This window comes from Cucurbita maxima, unplaced genomic scaffold (assembly GCF_002738345.1).
Source record: "Cucurbita maxima cultivar Rimu unplaced genomic scaffold, Cmax_1.0 Cma_Scf00006, whole genome shotgun sequence".
Lineage (NCBI taxonomy): Eukaryota > Viridiplantae > Streptophyta > Magnoliopsida > Cucurbitales > Cucurbitaceae > Cucurbita > Cucurbita maxima.
This window is the reverse complement of record NW_019272022.1, coordinates 2,029,185-2,052,410: the sequence shown is the minus strand read 5'-3', so window position 1 is coordinate 2,052,410 and position 23,226 is coordinate 2,029,185. Positions and strand designations below refer to the sequence as shown.

Sequence of the window (23,226 nt, the reverse complement as noted above, 5' to 3'; positions counted from 1 at the left end):
TGGACAATATCAAACAATGGTAGAGTCATGTTAATCTAACGTGATAAACTTAACCGCTAATGATTCAGGCAAGAAGTTAAAACATAGATAAAATAGATGGTTAAAAATTGTATTTATTTATTTTTAATTAATGTTATGCTCATGGAGATTAGCTTGATGAAATTGATACCAAGTTGAAGCTAAAGGTTAGAAACTTCCGCAAGAACATGAATCAAAACAATCTCAAGAGAGATTAAAGCTTGAAACATCCTGCTAAGAACATGAAAGACCACAAAAGTTGCCCAGAATCAAACATTTTATTGCTAACAAGTTGTCATCACAGACCGCCATCACAAGATCCATTCAAAATAATAGAACACAGAAACAGATTCAATTCGATGAACTATAAAACAAGTTGCTTAAAATCCATGGATCTTGATCTGATCCTTCTTCACAATCCCAGCCTGAACCAGGAACTGAGACACGTTCTTGCGCTGATCGCCTTGAAGCTGAATTATCTTCCCCAGTTCTTTGTCTTGGACGACGTTACCATTACAACAGAACTCCTTCTTCACGTCTTTGAGGATCTTCTCGTAGCTGAAATCCTTCTTCAGACCCTGGACTGTTGTCAAGCACTTCTTGCCATTTCTCTGCTGCACGCGGATATGAACATACTCTTTGCCTCCCGGGGCATCGGAATCCTTGGCGTCTGCGAATGGATCGTAAGCGGATGGGATTTGGACGTCTATTTCAACCATCAACCTTGTTTCGATCAAAACTCGAACACCCACAATCTAGAACACATCATAGATATCAAAATCAATATGGATTATAAGTAAGCCTTGGCTTATCTTTAAATGCCAACTCCCACAATCAATGGCTTCCAATCAACAGAAACCCCAAAGCGGATCAGATACAATCGATACCAACGAACAAGAAACAAATCCCATGTTCATCCATGGCCGGATTAAACGGTTTTTCGTATAAGAAAACACTTGAACAGATGAAGAGAACAACGATGAATCTTCTGACGATCACCTAACCATATACTCATAAAACCTAAAGCTCAAACAACAAAACAACGAATCCAGAAAGAAAAACCCTAGATCATCCATGACTTCAATAAATGAACCGAACAACAGAATCTTACAAAGCAAGACGAGAATCCGGCCGATACAAACTAAAAAGCAATCTAAACATTAAGAGAACAGCACGACAAGAATCCATAACTATGAATCTCCTGACGATCATCTAACCAAATACACATAAACCCTAAAGCTCAAACAACAAAGCAACGAACACAGAAAGAAAAACCCTAGATCATCCATGACTTTAATAAACGAACCGAACAACAGAATCTTACCAAGCAAGACGAGAATCCGGCCGATACAAACTAAAATCCAATCCAAACAGAAATCTCCCAACGATCATCAAATCATCAAATCAAATAAGCATAAACCACAAATCGAAGTAGCAAAAAGACAAACACAGAAGACAGAATCCAGAAGCAAAAACAAGAACACAAATTATGTAGAGCTAACAATCAGAATAAAAAGGAAATGAGTCAACTATTAAGAAGGGATCAAAGACTTACGAGAAGGTAGTGAAGAACAGAGAACGGACAACGAATGATGAGACCAACGCCCAGCGGTATGGGGATTATTTATAGAGATTTTGGGGAAAGCGGCAAGAATCCATTTGTTTCCACCACGAATTCGCATTCGAAAGGGGTCAGGATTGTTCTCGAACATGTAGGGAGATGACGTGGACACCAAGATCAGTAATGGACGGTCAGATCTTCGCTGACGTGTACAATAAAATAAGTCTCTTTTAAAATATGGTTAAAAGTGCGGTGAATATAGACGCGTTCATTCAACGCTAACGCTACCGGATCCGATTGGAGAAAAGGACGGTTCGGTCCAAGTGGGCCAAGCCGGGGATCAGGGTGGGCCCCAATTTAACATGAATCATTTTTAATAAATCTTAAAATTAATTATTATTATTAGTTTATTATTAAACTTTTTTTTTAAATAATACTCACTATTAATATTTTTAAAAGAAATTAACTGTAAATTAAGAAAAATAATTAATTTAAGATTAGTTGAAAAAATTTAGATATCTGAAAGAATATGATCCGAAATATATATTTTTTTAAATTATTTCTTTGAAAATACCTACCATGCCCAACAAATAATATGCAAAACAATATATATATATATATATATATATATATATATATATATATATTCTGCTAATAATACGTGTAATTTAGCAGCAATAATTTAATATTCATTTACTGAAAAGCCTACGTCTAAAATTTATAAAACATTAATTTACTTTAACCAAATTGTAAGTTACATTAATCCCAAACTTAGCCTAAATCAATTAAAAAACAATGTAGACTAATAATGATTGGATGAACAAGTGATTTTTATTTTTTAATTTCAGGTAATTGCTAAAGTTTATTGACGAAAATAAAATAAAGTTTGGAGTGAGGAAAAGCATTTGGTAAACATATTCATAGTGAACCGTGAGATTAACGTGAGCTGCATTTTAAAATATCAAATATAATATATATGGTAAACTATAATTTATTACTAAATATCCTTAACAATAGATGCATTTTAAAAATCGTGAGATTAACGTCGATAAGTAATGGGTCAAAACGAACAATATCAGCTAGCAATAGGCTTGGGCAAATGGTATACGAGTCCAACAAGGGTGCTGGATCTCTTCTCAGGGGATGAATTGTGGAGAGGGAAAACATTTAAGAAGACAAAAGTGGCTGAGATGAATTGAAACTAATCATTTAAGAAGACAAAAGTGGGGTGCAAAATCAGACCATTCTCCATCACCCCATTTACAAATCATGCATTATGAACAGGCTGCTGATGCAAAAACAAAATATATTAACTTCAAACAGATCATAATACAATAAACGAAGCAATACAGACAAATGAATCAAATTCTATGGTAAATATTTCATGTACTTGACTGATCTGGCAAGCGTTTCAAGTCCATCTCAACTTGGTGAATTGTCCATTGCATATTCTCCAGTTTCTGCAAAATAAAAGTGTGTAAAACTTACTTGTGAGTTTTCTCTTCTTACCCATTTTCAACAAAGAGGATGAAAATGGTAAGTAATTTCCCAAGACATTACCATTACAATATCATGGTACTGCCTCGCAATTGTGTCGAAATGAGGGTCTACACCTTGATACTCACGGAGTCGAGTGACCTAGTAGAAATGTAAAGTTAAACGACGTAGAATGCACCAGCTAAGTCCGAAGATAGACATAAAAGTAAGCAAACCATGGTTGCAAGTTGATCTCAGAATGGGGTCAGATTGCAAAAGCAGGAGAATAATAAGAGTACTTGTTGCATCTTTCATTGTCCCTAGGTTGTGAGAATTATATCCCTGTGCTATGAGAATTACCTGAAAATACTTGATTCTAACGTCTCAAAGCCTACTACTAGCAGATATTATCCTTTTTGAACTTTCTCTTCCAGGCTTCCCCTCAAAATTTTAAAACGTATATGCTAGGGAAAGGTTTCCACACCCTTATAAAAAATGCTTCGTTTCCCTCTCTAACCGATATGGGATCTCACAATCCACCCTCTTGGGTGCCTAGCATCCTCGTCGGCACACCACTCGGTAGCTGACTCTAATACCATTTGTAAAAGCCCAAGTCCACCTCTATCAGATTTTGTTCTCTTTGTATTTTCCTTTTCAGGCTTCCCCTCAAGGTTTTAATACACGTCTGCTAGGGAGAGGTTTCCACATCCTTATAAGGAATGTTTTTGTTCCCAACCAATGTGGGATCTCACATTGATATCCATGGGATGACTGTTTGAGAAGGGTCTGTTTCTTTCTATTTCACTTTTTGTTTTGGTTTTTGACATCTGACTGCAGGGATTCTATGATGTTGTTTAATGATTGAAAAACACAGAAACGCCATTGATGAACATACAGTTGTTCTAAATGGTACATGGTGGCTGAAAAACAAAGCTAAAGTGCCACAGAAGTGTGGTTAGAGCTCCCTCTTTTTTTTCTTTTTTTCTTTTTTTTTGGCTTTATTGGCTAGAAAAAAACCACAGAGCCTTCCAAGATAGAGAAAAATCGTTTGTTGCATTTTTACTGGAGTTATTTCGACTGGCCTCAGATTGGAGGTGCTACCTGTTATAGTTTTCTCTAAACAGAGCTCAGTTATCCTTGGTGGTTAGTTTGTCTCTTTATTCAATTTCCCTTGAATATATTCCCGTTTCTTACCATATATAGAGAGACAAGACAGAGAGAGAGAGAGAGAAACTTACTGCTTTATTATAAGAAATAGAAGCTTCCTCCGTTGCTTCAACAAGATACTTTCTGTAAAAAGAACATTACAAATTATATTTACCTTGAAGATAATACGCTGGTCTACTAAAAGGAATATACTCGGACAATACCTTATTTTATGAAGGGCTGGTATAGATTCCTGTGTGTAGGTCTCTAGCAGGAGAACGTGCTCTAAAACACTGAAAAATGAAGTACATAATTACGACAGCGTGATCATCGCATATTTAGAGAAATAAAACAAAATTTGCAGTGAAAATAGTATTCTGCTCCAAAAAAGAGATGCAGGAGGGGAAAATGAAAGTGAATTTCCACAATGCTATGAAGAGCTCAGTTAGGATGTGCTGTTTGAACACATGCAAATAAGAACTATAAAGTGCAGACTATTTCTTTTGTAGAGTGTCAGTGTCGACGCATTTCAGATATAGCCACACTCCAGCATGAGAGCTCAACAGATGTTTGACACAATAAAGAAGATTTGTATGAATATTTGATTGTTTAATTAGCACAAGGATCCAATGAACATCGAGTTATAACAGACCTCAGTTTAGCATTCATCGTCTCACACCTTTTGCACAGCCATGTTTTCTGGAGATCGTCCTACATAATTTGAGTTTAACCAGGTTAAATGTGCTGAAGTTACAAAGTTAAAAACGGAAATTAATAACTGAAACCAATCTTGCAAATTTAACCGTCCATTATGCTAGAAAATAACAATAATTACATATTTATGTTGATGCCGCAGCTTCAAATCTTTGACAAGCTTAATTAATACTCCCAGTATCTGCTCAAGAACCTAGTTTGAACAAAATATTAGGAAGTCATGCAATTAACCTTTGACAAAATGGATAAAAAAAAAACTCATTAAATGAACTTCCTGTCATATACATTGTAATATTCAGCAAACTTTCTGTCTGCCGAGTAAAGATCTTGCCGCAAAGCTTCTTCTTCCCTTTCAATCTCCTCAATGATGAACTTGACCCTATGTATTGAAGTTTTAGTGAGAAAATGAACTAATTGGAGGGGGGGTGTTGGTTGTACAAAAACACAACAAAGAAATAATGTCGTGGAAGAGCCAACCAGACCTCTCTGGAAGCCGAGCACTAGGGCTATGATGCCCAGATGATGACTCTGCATGAATGTAAGACCATAAGATATGCATCGTATAGTGAATTGCCTATTAAATCTAACCTTTCAACAGTTTTAAGGATAAAAAAGACAGATCAATAATTTTAACATGTAAATCTAGTAAATATAAACATTTTGGTACATAAAATCAAGTAAATATAACTACTAAAGCTAGAAAGCCCCAAAAAAAAAAAAAAAAAACATCACACTTTCATTTATAATACATGCTTGCAAAATTGTACAAAATTGATAGGGAGTCATAGACGTACCAATATCATCCATCACAAAAGCATCAGCTACCTTATCACATTTAATCTTCAAACGAGCATCAATCTCACGGGAAAGAGCCATTTGATATTCGGGCATATCCTATAATAACACAAGAGGAAGTTGCAGATAACTTGTATCAGTGATGCCTTTCATATATTGAGAACAAAAATATTAAGTGGTTAAAAACAATGTCTGGTAAGAGCAGGGGGCTGCATAACAATCCAATTCAATGAAAGCTAACAGAAAAAACGAAATATAGATGACTACTTGATTCCCTTCACCCATCCCCACATAGCATACCATGGAAGGCACTTGATGGAGCTGTGTTTGCCATAAGAAGGCAGGGGTGATTCCAAGAAAGCGATTGGGAACACCACCTACTCCAGGTTCTGCATTATCATTTGAGCTAACCGAAAGACTATTGTTCACTATGCTTCCAGCACTAGTCGCACTCGCATAATTTGTTGAGTTAGAACTTGAACTGATTGTGACACCGGTGCTTGTACTATCAAGGGAACTTCGAGATACTAAACTTAACTTCTCAATCTCTTCCTCATGGATTTCACCATCCTTTGATATAAGAGGAAGTCTCAATCTTTGAGATGCTTCTGCCACAACCATTCGATGCTCAAGAGTCTCATAAACCTGAGACAGGGTTTGCAAGCTATCACTCCATATAAACAGACATGGTGTAATGTATAATTAGACATATACTTAAAGGCCAGTTCAGAAATTGATTATCGCTATAAAAGAAAATTGTCTTTCCTTTAACATGCATGGGAATTTGATAGAGACATAGCATGAGAAAGGCTAATAAAATATTAAAAATTTGAAGAAGAAAAATACTACTTCCAAGCACCATAAGCTTCTTAGAATAAATTGTTACATTAAAAAAAAATTATTACAAACTATCGTCTCCGAGGCCTGAATTGTAGAAAGGAGTTCAGAAAACCAATATGCAGCAAATTTAACATCACAAAAACAACCTGCGGCATGTTTATGCACTGAAAAAAGTTAAAAAATCTTTAAACAACAGAAAACTTGTGGCGTTTCCACAACTTCACTATTTTGCAGATATCCACCCTTGCAGTTTTTCATTACATTTTCTTAACAAGCCATTATATAACAGATCCATTCTGTTTGAATTTCCAGACGAACAACATATTGAAGGTCATTTAAAGGTAAAAGCAACGAAAGAGCCACGTTATGCTCAATTATCCTTCCTACTAAAATAAGAAAGGTGATACTATAACGTAGTTAGGAGCATTTGGAATGAATATAGGACTCAGATTTTCTCGGATAAGCATTCTAGTTTCGACTCGATTATGGAACTTATCATCTACTAAGATCTTTTGTGGTTTAAATTATCAACCCCCCACCCCCTTTTTGTAATTAGTCTTTCTTCCCTCGTATCTCAGGGGAAGATATTTTTGTAACTCCTAGATAAGACCTATTCTTCTATCATCACTTCACAGCATCAATGAAATGTTTATGTTTCCTTATCAAATGTATATATTACAAAGTACTTTTTCGATCAATTGCAGAAGAAAAATCAGTCCATGAAATATATAATCAAACTGTTAGAAATCAAGGTTATCAATATTCATTTGTAGTGAGTGATTGATTTTGTTAGAAAAAGTTAATTCATACTGAATTTGAATGTATAGAGTATAAGAGGTAGGTAGATTTTGGATTTAATTGTGGGAGAGTACTAGGTATCTTGGAAGGCTATCAACCATCATCCACGTATTTCCATTATGAATCGTAATATATACAATGGCTCCGATCACAAACCTGAGCCGAATTCTTCAAACCTAGTTGTGGATAAAGAGCCTGACCATCTCGAACTCCGCCAAGGTTCGCCATTGAAACAGCCTGTTGGTACTCTTCCACCATTGCAATTGCTTCAGAATAGATTGCCTGCATGAAACATACAACAGTCACACTCAAAATAATCACAAGTACAAGCTAACCGACTGCGGCAATTAAGCCAATGATTCAATCAATTTTTAAAATGTAACAGGACCTAGAACTAGAGAATCAAAGTAAAAACCACCTACCATGGCTTCCAAATAACGCAATCTCTCCCTCGACATTTCTTCTCTCGCCTGCAAAATTCATCTTCAATTATTCAGTAATGAGTAAAAAACACCAAACCAAAACCTGTTCGATTACACAATTAGGTCAATTTCTGGATCAATTCCAAAAAGAAATCAATTTGTATCGCTCAATTCCACCCACATTTCCTCGACAACCAATAAAACGCACGAATCGAGTGGAAAGAGAAAACGAGAAAGAAGGAGATGGAATACGAGTAGTAGGTCGTAGTGAGCGGGTTTGGAGACGAGAGATCCATCGGGAGCCAAGCAGTGGCGCTCCAACTGATCAATCACCTGCGTCACGTCTGCTGGGAGGTTTTGGCCTCCGCCCTGTAAGATTTTTGCCATTGAACCAGAGACCTTTGAGAGCAGTTCTCGAAGCTCCGGTGAGCCAATGTATCGAAATCTCTTCACAGATGCAGACTACTCCCCGGCCGGCCTGGAAGAGTGGAAGTTGAAACCTTTGCAGCGCGCAAAAGCGATATGTTAAATGGTATTTACCAGAATACCCTTATCGTGTCCTTTTGAATTTTGAAGCCTGAATTATAATTCTGTTATATATATATATATATATATAAAAGAAAATCGTAAATTAAAGATATTTTTTAAGCTAAAAAAAATTCAAAAATGTTTTAAAAATAAAATATTGTGAGGATATTTTTTAATATATTTTTTTTTAATTTCAAAGTTGCTTCCAACCTTCTCGAAAATCATTGAATCTTTTAAAAGTTTAAAGGTATATTTGAAACAAACGGCAAAATTTTAGATATTTTTATTAATTTAGTCAAAATTAAAGTCTGCTAATTTAGGGAAGGATCATGAATTTATAATCAAATAATACTATATTCATTGGTACGAGGTCTTTTGGAGAAGCTAATATCATACCATTTAAGAGTCTATAATCGGTAATTTGACAGCAAAAGCAATAAGAAATCTGATATATAATATTATTTTCAGTGCTATAGAATACGATTGATTAGCCGAAGTTTCAAAATTTAGAGTTGGTTCATTAGAACCATATAAACCGATACGCAGAACACCCATTAACAAAAAAAAATGGAACCTCCCGCTTTTAAAAATAATATTTGAATTGAATAAATTATAAATTATAAAATAATATAATAAGATAAAATGTTTTTATTTTTTAATTATTAATAATGCTTTAAAAATAAAGAATAAAATAATTGATTTTTGAAAACTAAATAAAATAAAATTCCACAATTATATTGTGGCGTCTGTTCCTTTATAATCAAATTTGATTGCTCCGTTGTTCCCGTCATTGCTTTCTTCTTTTCGTTCCTTTTTTTTTTTTTCTAACGATTTCTGCTCGTCTCCCCAATCCTTCAATTTTTGATGGAAACAATCGAAGAAACGAAGATCATTTCGAAAACTTTTGAGAAGCTTAATTTGAATCAGAAATACAGTTCCAAGCCTACTTCTTCTGATCCTTTTGCTAAATCTTTATTTCTCGATTCGAGTCACAAATCCAGTTTCAAGGCTACTACTTCTCAATCCTCCGGTAAATCCTCTCTCTCGATTGCTATTGATTGATCGGTTTTGAATATTTGAAGAAAAATTAATGTGTCAAGCTCTAAGTCAGCGAGCAAATTTGCTAATATTCTGGCATTTGTTTATCGTAAATGCGGATTTTGTTCAGTAATTTTGTAATTCGAGGTATTGTTTTGTTTACAGGAACAGGATTTCCCTTTGAGAGGAAGAAAACTCCGAGTTTAGTCAGTTTGTGCGTTGGACTTGTTGGCAAGCATTTGGAGGATATAATTTCTGACTTGGATGAGATTAGTGCCAGCTTTCCATCAGATGTGAAGGTTGGTTTTGTTTAGAATTTTTTCTTCATGTTGAATCTGAATAACAAATCGACTGAATTGGATTAATTGTGTCGGTTTCTTGCTTCTTTCAATGTTGCCTTGCACTCGTTAACGTTATTTAGCCATGTGTTCTGCTGAAAAATCTAATGAACCCTGTGCCCAGTTAATTAGCTTGTTTTACAAAAAAAAAAAAAAAAAAGTTTGTTTACCTCATATCTTTCATTTCTTATTTCAATGCCGGTTTCAGTTGCATGTTCATTCAACTTCGTGTCTCCATTTGAATTTATTAACCTCAATAGTTTTGTAATGCGCTGTGTTTAATGCAAGACTTCAAGTATGCTACAGAAGATTGATTTTGGTCGTACAATTTTATGACACCAATTATTTTCCAGACTATTGAATAGATCAATTTTAGTATAGAGAGTTTGAGCATAACTCAATTGGTTAAATTTATAATTTGATGAAGAGATTAGAGGTTTGAATCTCACCAACAACCCATGTGTTGTTGAACACCCAAAAAAAAAAAAAAAATTAAGTGTAGAGATGAATTTGAGACTTCTGAACGTACAATCAGCCATGGACAATTTTGACGCAAATTTAAAAGTATTGAGGCAAAAGTCTATTAGTTAATGGAGAAATGTTTCAAGAGCTTCTGTATGGAGGATGATAGGTATCTCTTTTATTTACTATTCGATTACAACCTATCGCCACTTTAATACGAAGGGGTTAACTATATCTCCCAAGATTATAAACTGATGACCAACATAAAAGAACACATTCCCTATCTACAAAACACGAAGTTATTTACTGGACAAACAAACATAATGTCCCATGGGGTTACAACTCCCTATTCGAACATTTAATCATAACTATTATTGTGAGACCACCAAGTATGGAAGAATACACTTCATTCTATTCTGTAGAACCAAATATATATATATAAGCATACATGGAAGAGCAAAAAGAAGCTGATCACTTTGTCCTAGATCTGATGGTGAAGAATCTTCTTGTACAAGATATTTGCTAGAAGGTTCCGTCTAGAGTAGACTTGAGTATTTGGGGGACGAGTAGGGACAAATGTCAAAGGGGAAGAATTAGAGAGGGTGTAGGAGACATGAGTGTATATATAAAAGATATCATCCTCCCTCCAATTCATACTAGACAAAGTTAAACTCAAAGGTTTGTTCTCAAAGAAAGTAACATCACAAGATACAAGATGCAAGATACCCTGAGAAGCACATACACATATACAAGACACAAATATGACACTACACAAATACAGTGACACGTCATTTTTAAAAAATCAAGGGTACAAACATGACAAGAACACGTTTATTAAAATATACATTTAATGTGTGTGTGTGTGTGTATATAAATATATATATATTATAGCATTTTTACATCGGAAGAATTCAAAGTCAATAAATTTATCATTTATATGCTTAAAAAACAAGTTGATAAACAAGTTGATGTATTTCTCTCTTAAAATTTATTATTTTTTTCCTTTTGCCTCATTATGTCTATGAGTATGTTTAACAAGTTTTTTTTATGTGTCTAGCAAATGTTTGACTTATATTCATTTTGTTCAATTAATGTCTCATACGTATCTATTGTGCTAACAAATGTCTAATAAGTGTTAGGATGTCAGACACAGACACGTTAGGCAAACTAAAATGTCTATGCTTCTTAGAAGACACCTATTCAAACTAGGACAAAAGCATCTATATCCTTTTTTAACACAATAATAGCTTAAGAAATGCACTTCAAAGATTTGGGGTCTAATTTTGTTAGATTAATTCAAACAAAACAAGTACGACCAAATATTTTTGACACATAGGAAACAAAGGTTTGATAAGGAAATTGACCTTTAAGAACAGAGAACAGAGGAAGACATGCGATTAATCAGGAAGTAGGCTGTGGAAATTGTGTCAGCCCATAAATGCCTTGGAACACACATTTGAAAGGATAATGCTCGTGTAGTTTCAAGAAGTACTCGCCAACATTGATGTGTCTCAAAATTTTAAGGGAAACACAAAACTGAATTTGAATGTTGGTACGAAAATTACAAAAGTGAGAAAATAACTCAGAATGATTCTTCATAAAATATAACCAAATCGTACGAGAATAACCCGCCAACAAAAGTAACGAAATATCAAGGTTTGGACATAGCTGGACAAGAACTCTAAATATTGGAATGAACTGATTCGAAAGGCACTGGCTTGTTTATCGATTCTAGGGCTCAAACTAAGACGATGGAGCTTTAAAATTTTGCATGAATCACAAGTTAATGAAGACACGTTATGAAATTGAGGACAAATCTTTCTTAGTGCTGAAAAAGATGAATGATCAAGACGACAATGGACAACAAGAGGAGAAACTATTATGAAGCATGCAACCTTTGGTACTTGATGTTAAAGAAATACAAAGTCCTCCATGTTTGACGAACACGACTCTCCACAATGGTATGATATTGTCCACTTTGAGTGTAAGCTCTCATTGCTTTGCTTTGGGCTTCCCAAAAGGCCTCATACCAATGGAGTTAGTATTCCTCACTTATAAACCCATGATCATTCCCTAAATTAGCCGATGTGGGACTTTCATCATCCACCACCTCCCCTCGAACAAAGCACGCCTCCCCTTAATCGAGGCTCGACTCCTTTGGAGTCTTAGTCATTTTTGACTGCCTTCGTACCTTCGAGGAGGCTTGACTCCTTTTTTCTTTTTGGAGTCCTTTGTTCGACATTCGAGGATTTGCCAATCTATTGGCACGGCTAAGTTTAGGGCATGGCTCTAATACCATGTTAGACGAACACGACTCTCCACAATGGTATGATATTGTCCACTTTGAGTGTAAGCTCTCATGGCTTTGCTTTGGGCTTCCCAAAAGGCCTCATACCAATTGAGTTAGTATTCCTCACTTATAAACCCATGATCATTCCCTAAATTAGCCGATGTGGGACTTTCATCATCCAACACTCCAAATTCATGTCCTTTATCAATAGTCTTATTTGTCACAGGTTCCTGGAACAAGCAATAGCCCAGATAAAATGAAACACAACGATTAAAGTCATGAGTGAGCATACTAAAGAGATCAAATTAAAAGCAAGTTGAGTTAAATGCAAAACCGATGATAAAGAAAGAGATGAGGTTAGATTTATTGTGTCATATCCAAGTACAGACGATTTTGATTCATCTGCCAAAGTAGCATTAGTTAGAAATGTAGATGAAGAATGAGTAGAAAACAGATTGGGATTAATTAAGTCTGTCTCATTTGGTAGAGGATGGAAGATGACAATAATTCAGTTACCCGACCCAACAATGGTTGTAGTAGGACTAGTGTTGAAATTTAGCAAACTCGGCCCTAGAATTAACAAATGGATTCTTACATGAACCATGGATGGATTGAGTCCTTGAATGAACCACATTAGACATCACTGCAAGCTCTTGTTCAACCATAAGTCAATGGCAAATATAAAACCACAAAATAAGAACCAAATGACCACATAACTTCTGAAAATCTGATTTGAGTGGAGTTTCCAATAAAAAAAAAAAAAAACTTTTCAAAATCGGCCTTTAACCTGAACCAATTATGACCAATAACCACACAAACAAGTCAGAAATAGCAAACAAGGAAAGCCATTATAACTGGAGAAAATTCTGGTTACTCATACACCAGAGTGTGGGATTGATGGTAGAACTAACAACATGTGTTGTTCCCACGCTGGTGTTTTTCTGGACAGATATTGGGTTCCTTCTGATTGGCGATGGGATGGGTGGTGATGAAAAGAAAAAAATACTCCAGTAACTGTCCTTCGCAGCGGTGGTGACAACGACGTTGATGTTCAAAACCCAAGGTAAAAGACCAAACCCTCCAAGAAGGTGTTCCAAACCTCAAGCCGTAAGGGTTCACAAATCCCTGTAGATTCACGAAACTCTAATTGATCGAGGAATGACCTAGTGCCCTGATACCATGTTATTGTGAGGCTAAATATGAGAGAATTCACTTCATTCTGTACAGCAGAGTCAAATATATATAGACATCATTTAAGCCCTGAACTAATAATGGTAAAATTAACAAAAGATTAACAAGCTCATCATATCCACATATGTACTCTAACTAACAAAAACTACCTGTTTTATCCTTTCTTGGAATTCAAATTCCTCCTTTCCTCTTTTCAAATACACTTTTGTAATTGGGAGTTGGAGTACTACCATTTTCTCTTGTAAGGCTTTGGATGACTGCAATTTATCAAGCCTTACTATCTTATATACTGTTAACTGAAAAACTTGTATATCATGTGCGTTCTCAATCTATTTTCTGGAATCACAGCAATCAATAACGGCAATTGCTCGAAGAAGGAAATTACTGGATGATGATGTTGTCATCTCCTTAGCAGATAGTTCGTGGGAAACACTCGATGTCTCTGGTTCAGATGTTTCTGATTTTGGATTAACAAAAGTTGTGCAGACGTGTAAATTTCTTAGAGCTGTGGATATAAGGTGTGCAGCTCACAAGTGTCATTGATGAATTTCTTTTCTTTTGTTTTTATTTATTTATTTATTTTATTCTCTGTTGTTAAATAGCATAGCTGGATAATTTAAGTTCTTTATTTTTTCATTAAGAAGAGTTTTAATGCAGTCGATGTAACAAGATTACGGCTGCTGGTGTTTCTGAGCTCGTCCAGCATTGTTGCTCTTTGGAGACACTTCGTTGCGGGTACTCGCCTATTTCCTCACTACTGATACACGATTGAAATATATAATATTGGTTCTCTTACATTTATTCTATATGGTAGTTGTGAGATCACATAGGTAGTTTACTGCCAAGAAGTTGCTATCACTTCCAGTTATCCTTCGAAATATCTCCATGGAAAGCTTTGACCACCTCGTGTACATAAAACTTGAGCAAATAACAAAATTTCCAAATTCATCTAGTAGATTGACACCTTTTCGACTTTAGCCTGTGGAACGTAGTCTTTAATTAGTTAACGATTAAAACGCAAGTTTGTTGATTTACTGTTTTTGTTGCTTCGTTCTGTCATTGTGGCTCTCTCTCTCGATAATATACATTGTATTTTGACTAGGAGTAACATAACCTCATAACAGGGTATGAACAAAAATGTTGCAGAGGGTGCCCGAGGAGTGATGATACAGCGCGAAGGTGCTTGGATATATTTAAACCAAGGCTGGATGATATAGAAGGAGATTCATGGGAGGATCTTGATACAGCTGAAATTGCTAATGGGGCACAATCACTTCGGTGGTTGGTCTGGGTAGGGTACCTTCTACCCTCAAGTTGATTTGTTTTCATTATTTTTCCTGCTTTCCTTAGATACGTAAACAATTTCATCATTGGATTCTGATTATAAGAAAGTTTTTAGAAAGCTCTAAGACACGAACACGAGGAAACTGAAGAGAACGCTTCTCAGATCTTACAGTCCTCTACAATAGAAAGCCTAATTCTATGATCTGTGGTAGAAAAGCCTAATTTCATGATAACTATTTGGTTTTTATCAAATGGGTCATACTAATTTTGCATCCTTAAAGAGTCCCTACCAATTCTGATCATTCCTGCTCTCTTTTTTACTCTCGGCAGCCAAAAATAGACGAAAATTCCTTGGAGATGTTCTCCACAGAATGCCCACGCATCACAGTTAATCCGAAGCCATCACCGTTTGCTTTCAGAGGGAGGCGAGTTCCAAGGGAAGCATTGCCAAATATCGCGTTGGATGAACACGCCATTGTCGATATCGATCCCAAAACATGGGCAGTGGCTAGATCCACGTCGAGGGCTCCAGTTCCTCCATTGAATTCCTCAGAATTGTCTTTGGCTGAAAAATTCAGGCTTGCATTCCTGGAAAGGGACACTCGCTTAGCTCCTAAACGAGCTAAAAATGTGAGGCAACATCAAAGACGTGCGGAGAGGGAGTGGATGACAACGAGTACAAGAGCCAAGGCACTGGCCTTGGCCTCTAAAGCAAGTAAAACTTTGCAGAGTCACACATAGCTACTACTGTTTCTCTTTACGTTTTCATTATTCAGAATATACAATGTCTTACTTATATAAGATTGTGTTATAAAATCCTATGTACAACACAGTTTTTCAAGACTGATAAAGAATCATCTAGCTCGCTTATGCTTGAGAATGGCGTTTGCATGTATATCGTTTGAGATAGTGAACAAGGTACGAGCTTTACCTTGAAAACGAGCAAGGCTGTGGCTGGTTTTGCTACGATGATGAGCCAAATGAAAACGAGTTTCACATTGGATTATGATCGACTCTAGAAGTACATGAACGAGCGAATATGGTTCTCGGTTCAAAGTTTATGGAAAGTACTTCTATTGGTGAACAAAAGTAGAATACTCATTCTTAATTTGTCTACTCTTTTTTCCAAAGATGGGTTGTTTGGTATATATGAAATTATTCACAAAAGGGTATAAGTTTCTATATCTTCTACTCAATATTTTAACTTTATTGAAAATTAATAAAAAATAATAATTATTATTACTCATTCTCTAAATATGTTAGAAATTGTTGATTTGTATACGTAATCAACCAATTATTAGGTAACATCCTTCTCTTCATTTTAATTTTTTTTTAAAAAAATATTTATTCTAATATTTTTATTTTTTATTCCCATGAACATTTTTAAAGTGGTATATTGTAACTGCATGCGACTATTAGTGAAAGCTTTACACGCCGGGTAAATAATGCTCTGTTCGTCTAACTATTTTGTTCCAAATTTTCTTGTTTTGAAACTTTAGTTTATAAGTAATTAGCGTGTTTTCTTCACTATTTTTTAAAAATGTACTTTTTAAAATTCTGCTATTATGTTTCCAACTCCCTGTGTGGTCAAGTCCCAAAATGGTAGACATATTGAATCCGCTAACACAGACATTCTCACATATGTAAATTAAAATACAAGCTCTCACAAACAAGAGTTCATAACTCACTCAAGATTAAAATCAAGTCGCATATAATCATCATGTGAAATATTACTCTTCTCAATTAACGGATTTATAAACTAAAAACAAAAAACTAAAATACAAGTAAGAATCAAATAGTCTAAGTTAAAGCCTTTTTTTTTTTTTTTTTTCATTTTGAAATGATTTTATAGATTTTTAGTTTAAAATCTTAAAAAAAAAAAAAAGAAACAAAAAAATAATTATCTAATACAATTATATATTCCTTTTTTAAAAATATTTATAATAAAAAAAAGAACAAAAATAGTACAATAAATGTGGCTTTTTCTGACTAATATTTTAACTTTATAAATTATTTGCAATTTTGTGAGCAAATTATTCAACTTTTTTAAAAAATAAAAAAGCCCAAAAAAATGGCTTTTATAATTAAGGTCGGCCCTCTACTTCAGTCTCAAAAAATGTCATTTTATGTTTTTTTTTTTTTTTTCATTATTAATTATTTATTTAAAAGTGATTTTAGTCATTTTAATTTAGATATATTTTTATTAATTTAACTTACTATTATTAAACTAAAGAAATTAAGTTACAAAATTAATAAATTGATTAAAAAATAGAAATTAAAAACAAAAATTAAGATTATTATGACGTCCTTCCAGAATCCGTACAGTCCAAGCTTTTGGCGGCCGCCAGCTACCTAACTAAACGACAATACAGAATAATGAAGGAATCTTTTGTCCATATCATTACACATTTATTTATTTATTTATTTTTAATGAATAAATAAATATGTTTTTAATTGTTATTTTCTAACTTTAATTAACAATCTCAACTTATTATGTATAGTAAAAATAATATTTTCAATTTAATATTTATAAAAGATAGTGATGGCTGTATTTTTATTAGGGCAAATTTCCAAAATAATAAACTAAAATTAAAATTTTACAATCTCATTCCATTTATTAAAAAAATAATCGGTCTAAAAAAAATTATTAAATACAAATTTGAAATTTTGTAAATTTATTACAAAAATTTAAAATACAAGAATTAAATTGGTACCTCTTAAATTTTATGGACTTATTAAGCTTTTTTTTATATATTAAATTAAACTTTAAAAAATTATTAGAAATATATATTAGTGATCCTCGTCGAATAATATTATCAACTTAAACAAAAATTAAGGGCTAGAAATGGACGTTATTTATTGTTTTAGAGATTAGGAATTAAAATAGATAATTTTAAAGTTTTTATGCTAAAAATAATATATTCCAACTAAAATAAAATGAATTTCTTTATATATATATATATATATATATATATATATATATATATATATATATTAAAATTGAGTTTATTAATGAGAGATATAAAAAAAAATAATTAAAACACTTTTAAATTTTATATTTCTCATAAAAAAAACTACTTCTAAACCTTCAAAAGTTATAACAATATTTTTAAATTCTTTTAAAAATTTTAAAAACTTTTTAAATTTTTTTTTTAATATCCTTAGGGTTAATAATTTTCTTAAAAAATACACTTTTAACTTTGAAAATTGTTTAAAAAATACCTAAGTTTTTTTTAAAAAAAAAATTATTAATACCTTTAAACTTTTTAAAAAAAAAATCAAAAACACTTTTAATAACTCTTTTAAAAAATATTCATAAATTTTTTAACAAATAATATTAAAAATTTTAAAATAATTTATAAAAAAAAAAAATTGAATTTTTCTTATAAAATTAAAATATGTTAATTCTAATTTTAAAAGTATTTTTTAAATATAATATTGATATTTTTTAAAAGTGAAAGAGTATTATTTAAAAAAAAAAATCAAAATTTTAAAGATATTTATAAAACAAATACTAAAGTTCTTTTTTTCTTTTTTAGAAATGTTTATTAATATTTTTTTTAGATAAGTTATTTTACTAATTTAACAATTTTTTTTTTTATTAGTTGGTAAAAAATAATAATAATTTAGAAGTGTTATTTTCTAAAGGAAACGAAAATATAATATTGTTGGGCAGCTAGATTCTCTGAATGACGGCTGCCCCAAATTGTAACACGTGCATTTATTTTATTTTATTTTATTAACTTTTACCCTATATATTATATGCTTATTATTATTATTATTATTATTATTATTAATATTAATATTGGGTTATGAGCACATTTTTATTATGTATTTTATTAGTCAAAAAAAAAAAAAAAAAAAGTACTATGAAAGTTGTATAATAATCTGTCACAGGTGCATATGTTTTTTTTTTTCTTTTAGGTGAAAGGTTGAATTCCAAATTGATTAATAATCGCTCGTTATTCTCAATAAAGAGTATGCTACTATAATCATATGTGACACTCGGATAGCGGGTGTATGTAGCAACTTCCAATACGCAGGCGAGGGTGCAATATTGGCACGAGTACGGGAGGGCCAATGCCTCGATAGAACCCGAATGGATTGATGTTTGGGACATCCTGATGAGATGAGTGACACAAGGGCTCATTCTCGATGGTATGATCGAGAGAGTTATGATGGGCAACAACACCCCAAGACTTGGGATGGCGTCAAGACATATGGGTCATGTCGATGGAGATTGAGATGACAAGAAATGACGCGGTGTTGTATTGAGAGACCTTGGACCCAAGAAGAAGCAAGGTCGAGCTCAAGTTGAATGTGTCGCAGACGATTGAATATGCACGCGCAGGCGGTGAATGTGGTCGAACAAGCTTGGATTCCGCACAAGCGATGTTCGATTGACGAAGACAAACCTCACTTAAGGTTCAACGAAGCCACAAAGTAAGGGCAAAAAATATATATGGGGCTTAATTTCTGTTAAAAGTAAGGAGAGATACATAAATGAACTAATAGCACACGTGAACGAGAGTGATCCTAAGGTTAGGATAATAGAGAATTGAAGTTTCTATCTATTACTAACAACGTGCATCTTATTTTTCAGTGGCTCAATTATAGAAACTCCAAACTTAACATGTTTAGCTCGGAACAATTCTATATTAAGCGACCTCTTGAAAAATTTCCAGGAAAGCACGTAAGGAAAAAACATGATAATACAATCAAATCGCAAGAGATGCAGGGGAATGCCGAGGTCATCAAATGTTGCATCTGTATTTCAAATCCTGATCTGAATCTTGGACATGGGACGTCACAAAGGGTATCAAATTGGTACCTTTCCACTCAAAGTTTAAAATTCAACTTTTCCTTACTAACATCCCAACCCGAGTCACAAGGCTAGCGCGATCCCGTAGAAGATGGTAGTCGACCCGACACATTATATCTATCAAGTATGGTTACAAAACTAAATCAGCGGTAACAATACGAAAGATAAAAAAACGTCAATTGGTAAAATCATGGTCAAAAGTAGAAATGAAATTAAGAATAAGGTTTAGAAGGGAAAAAAATAAAAGCATATAATAAATGAAATGATGTTAATTCTCTTAAGACTTTGGTTGTCACACGCATCTTCCTATTTCATTTAAAACAAACAAAACCAATGAAAACGACGTCGTCTTCACAAAGCGCACACTTCATCTTTTACGACAAACATAGCCGTCTCTTTCTTCTTCTTCTTCTTCTTCTTCTTTAAAAATCACTGCAATCTCTCCTCAAATTCATTACGGATTCTCCCAAAACCTTGAGATTCCATGGATTCATCTCAAATTCCTCTCTCTCTAGCCATGTACGGCGGAGAAAACGGCCTGAGAATGCAGAGCAGCGCTCTGTGGCGGTCTTTCAGAAACGGCGATTTCGAAGAAGAAGACGTGTGGAACGTTCTCGAGGAGAAATCGATAACGGCTTTACATTCCTCCGATGATTTGGATTTCTTCGCCGATTCGTCCATTTCTGAATCCGTTTCCGCTCTCGGAATGATTCCGAGGTTGAACGGCAGAGGCAATGCTCGGATTGCTCCAAAATCGGCTCCTCGATCAATTCCGCGGTGGTTTAAACCTAACGGAAGTGAAACGCCATGGAAATTCAATTGCGACGACGGAGTTGTCGATGAGAGCGAGGAAGAGGAGGAGGAGGAGGAGGAAGGATTAGAGGAGAGAGTTCCGCCGCATGAATTGATTGCAAAAAGGTTAGTTAGGGCTCAGATTTCGTCGTTCTCTGTGTTGGAAGGAGTTGGAAGAACATTGAAAGGTAGAGATCTGAGTAAAGTAAGGAATGCTGTTCTTACCAAAACTGGATTTCTGGAATCACTGTGACATTCCATTTGCACTTATCATCAATCTTTGTCAATAACTTTTCTTCATTTCCATTTCGGTTAGTGAAAATTTAGTGTTGTTCTTCGAATCAAATCAACTGCACATAAATGTTTATTATAATTTGTACTGAAATTAATAAAAATATCTCTAAATTCTGTTTAAACAATATTTAATAATCACAAATTTTAATAATATTTTTAATTTCTCACAAAACTAATACTTTATTTTCTATTTAAATGCTTCCAAAATAAAAAATTAAAACTATTTTTTTATTATTATTAATTTAGTTAAAATCAGCATAGGTACCTATCTTTCTTCATATGGAAATGTTACGAGTAGAGAAGTTGAGCAAAAGTCGAGCAGTAGGTCACGTGACTTGCATCGAGTTGGTAGCTTATTGGGGTTTTTTCTAGATCAAAGCGGATCAACTCGCCTTCTTATTATCTAAAAGTCGGTCGAATTGGGCAAGCCCCCATGCGAGAACATCGAATGAAATAGGTAGTCGGGTTTTTTTATCTGACAACCCTATAATTTATAAATTTAAACGAAAATTAAAACCAATAAGATGAGATCTTTTTAATAGAAAATGAAAAAAAAAATTATTCAAAGTTGTAAGGCTTGACTTTTGCAAATTGTGTGGCAACTACCAACCTCGGACCATACTTAGATCACGTGCATGTCACCATCCTCATCCCAACTTTCAATTTTATTCTCTCGTTTTATGGTAGTACATTTTCAACCATACGACGTCAATATCTTGACACGCTCATGACAAACTTTAAGGAAAATTCAAACTTCATATACATTTTTTTCCCGTGTTTGTAGCTTTGTCAGACCTTTGGCAAGGTTCGTCTTCGTCAACCGAACACAACACGTCGTCATGTATGCATGTTCATTCATCTGCGACTTAACCAACTTAGTCAAGTCGTTAGTCTCGAACTTGCCTATACTTGGTCCTCAACCTCTCACATGCATGTAGGTCACATTCTATCTTGTCATCTTGGTTCCCAACAATATAGCCCACATATCAGATGTCATCTCAAGTCTTAAGATGTCATCGGCTCGCTCAAATATACTATCGAGAACATATCTATGTGTCAGTCATAATTTCGAAACATCTTGAACATCCATTCACTCAGTTCTATCGAAACATTGGATCCTGTCATGTTCATGTTAAGTTCTTTACGGCATCCGTTCTAGATAGCGAGTGCAAATTCCAACCTTCGACACATGGGCAATGTCAAAATGTCAACATAGACACTATCTTTGAAAGATTATTTCTTGAAACTATAGACCCCTTAGATTGTTTCTTCAACATGGTCCCTTCTAATGTCAACGGCATAGTATTCAAGATTATACTAATGATTTTGTATTTATATGTAATTCATAATATAAATTACAAATTAAAACATTAAATAATAAAACGTTAATTACAAAACTTTATGATAAAAAAAAAAAAGTTCGGAAGTCGTCTAACTCTCAAAATCAAATCACAAAAATGCATTAATCTCAACCTAGCCGTAAAAAAATCATTCTCACCAAAATGTAAAAAACTCGTAAAAAACATATCAATCAATCACAATAAAAAAAATCAATATTACAAGAACAAGAACATCTAATAAGGAATCACTACAAAGGGAGTAAGATTCGGATTACCTTGTTGATCGAATATCTCAAGGCAAGAACATTGTTTGAGATTCGAATCACTCCACAAGCAAGATCGATCATGTCTAGCTTGAATGATTCTTATCAAATATCTGAAGACAATAACACTTGATTGAGATTCGAATCACTTCACAAGCAAGATTGATCATGTCGAGCTTAAATGATTTTACATGCAACTTAAACTACATAGAATTGCAAAGAAACTTAGTCATTGGCTAAAAAAGAGCACAAATGTTTCTTTTATACATTTTACAAGTCTACTTACAAATACAACATACATGATTTTATATAGCCTTACAACATACCTGGCTTTATATAGTCTCAACATTCATATTGACTAATTGTAACATAAAGTAAATAAAAAGTCTTAAAATACAATAACTCTAAATTACTTTAAATTGTAACTCACCCAAAATTTATAACAAACTTTATTTTTCTTCAATGTGGCATTTGAAACATCTTTTGATAATTTTGACAACTTTTTTTTCACTATCTTCATTCATTGAAGTATATTGTATGATTTGTGTTTTTTGGTTCATATGAACATCTCACTCTAAAAATGTTTTATGACGAGAAATGAGGTTCAAACCTTTGACTTGTTGATCGAGAGTATATGTCTTAACTAGCTAGTTGAGTTGTACTAGGGGTGTACATGGTCCGGGTTGGAAGATTTTTTCGACCCAACCCAAAAGTTTGGGTTGGTTGAATTGATAACCCAACCCAACCCAAAACTTTTCACGACCCAACCCAACCCAACCCAACCCTCTATTTTCAGGTTAGGTTCGGGTTGGGT

General features: G+C 33.8%; 4 protein-coding genes across 5 annotated transcripts; 2 read left to right on the top strand and 2 right to left on the bottom strand.

Moving 5' to 3' along the window:
- Nucleotides 1-277: 277 nt before the first annotated feature.
- On the bottom strand, nt 278-1,691 carry LOC111480714 (protein translation factor SUI1 homolog 2-like). 2 transcript variants are annotated; one of them, XM_023125888.1, is made up of 2 exons: nt 1,574-1,691; nt 278-773 (listed from the first exon to the last, which is right to left on the bottom strand). In XM_023125888.1, the coding sequence occupies exon 2, from the start codon at nt 735-737 to the stop codon at nt 399-401; it is 339 nt and encodes a 112-aa protein (XP_022981656.1). In that variant the 5' UTR covers nt 738-773; nt 1,574-1,691; the 3' UTR covers nt 278-398. The 2 variants fall into 2 exon arrangements, with proteins under 2 accessions (XP_022981656.1, XP_022981658.1); XM_023125890.1 differs by lacking the exon at nt 1,574-1,691 and adding an exon at nt 1,343-1,484.
- A 1,114-nt stretch (nt 1,692-2,805) lies between these two features.
- Nucleotides 2,806-8,318, bottom strand: LOC111480585 (AUGMIN subunit 4). Its single transcript, XM_023125706.1, has 13 exons — nt 8,023-8,318; nt 7,771-7,818; nt 7,505-7,630; nt 6,011-6,355; nt 5,710-5,809; nt 5,398-5,443; nt 5,201-5,294; nt 5,037-5,108; nt 4,854-4,912; nt 4,426-4,494; nt 4,294-4,345; nt 3,140-3,217; nt 2,806-3,039 (listed from the first exon to the last, which is right to left on the bottom strand). The coding sequence occupies exons 1-13, from the start codon at nt 8,155-8,157 to the stop codon at nt 2,962-2,964; spliced, it is 1,302 nt and encodes a 433-aa protein (XP_022981474.1). The 5' UTR covers nt 8,158-8,318; the 3' UTR covers nt 2,806-2,961.
- Nucleotides 8,319-9,088: 770 nt separating this feature from the next.
- LOC111480610 lies at nt 9,089-15,902 on the top strand. Its single transcript, XM_023125753.1, has 6 exons — nt 9,089-9,328; nt 9,502-9,635; nt 13,966-14,135; nt 14,275-14,352; nt 14,764-14,908; nt 15,232-15,902. The coding sequence occupies exons 1-6, from the start codon at nt 9,163-9,165 to the stop codon at nt 15,640-15,642; spliced, it is 1,104 nt and encodes a 367-aa protein (XP_022981521.1). The 5' UTR covers nt 9,089-9,162; the 3' UTR covers nt 15,643-15,902.
- A 4,214-nt stretch (nt 15,903-20,116) lies between these two features.
- On the top strand, nt 20,117-20,888 carry LOC111480685. The gene has a single exon (XM_023125853.1). It carries the CDS (start codon nt 20,208-20,210, stop codon nt 20,766-20,768), a length of 561 nt encoding a protein of 186 aa, XP_022981621.1. The 5' UTR covers nt 20,117-20,207; the 3' UTR covers nt 20,769-20,888.
- The last annotated feature ends 2,338 nt before the right edge of the window (nt 20,889-23,226 follow it).

Excerpts from the sequence above, each read along its gene's own strand:
- LOC111480714 (XM_023125888.1), bottom strand. The coding sequence starts at position 737 with ATGGTTGAAATAGACGTCCAAATCCCATCCGCTTACGATCCATTCGCA.
- LOC111480585 (XM_023125706.1), bottom strand. The coding sequence starts at position 8,157 with ATGGCAAAAATCTTACAGGGCGGAGGCCAAAACCTCCCAGCAGACGTG. Across the intron at positions 6,356-7,504 it reads GTTTGAAGAATTCGGCTCAG|GTTTATGAGACTCTTGAGCA; the intron begins GTTTGTGATCGG and ends ACCCTGTCTCAG. Across the intron at positions 3,218-4,293 it reads CTATTTCTTATAATAAAGCA|GTCACTCGACTCCGTGAGTA; the intron begins GTAAGTTTCTCT and ends CATTTCTACTAG.
- LOC111480610 (XM_023125753.1), top strand. The coding sequence starts at position 9,163 with ATGGAAACAATCGAAGAAACGAAGATCATTTCGAAAACTTTTGAGAAG. Across the intron at positions 9,329-9,501 it reads TACTACTTCTCAATCCTCCG|GAACAGGATTTCCCTTTGAG; the intron begins GTAAATCCTCTC and ends TTTTGTTTACAG. Across the intron at positions 14,136-14,274 it reads CTTAGAGCTGTGGATATAAG|TCGATGTAACAAGATTACGG; the intron begins GTGTGCAGCTCA and ends GTTTTAATGCAG.
- LOC111480685 (XM_023125853.1), top strand. The coding sequence starts at position 20,208 with ATGGATTCATCTCAAATTCCTCTCTCTCTAGCCATGTACGGCGGAGAA.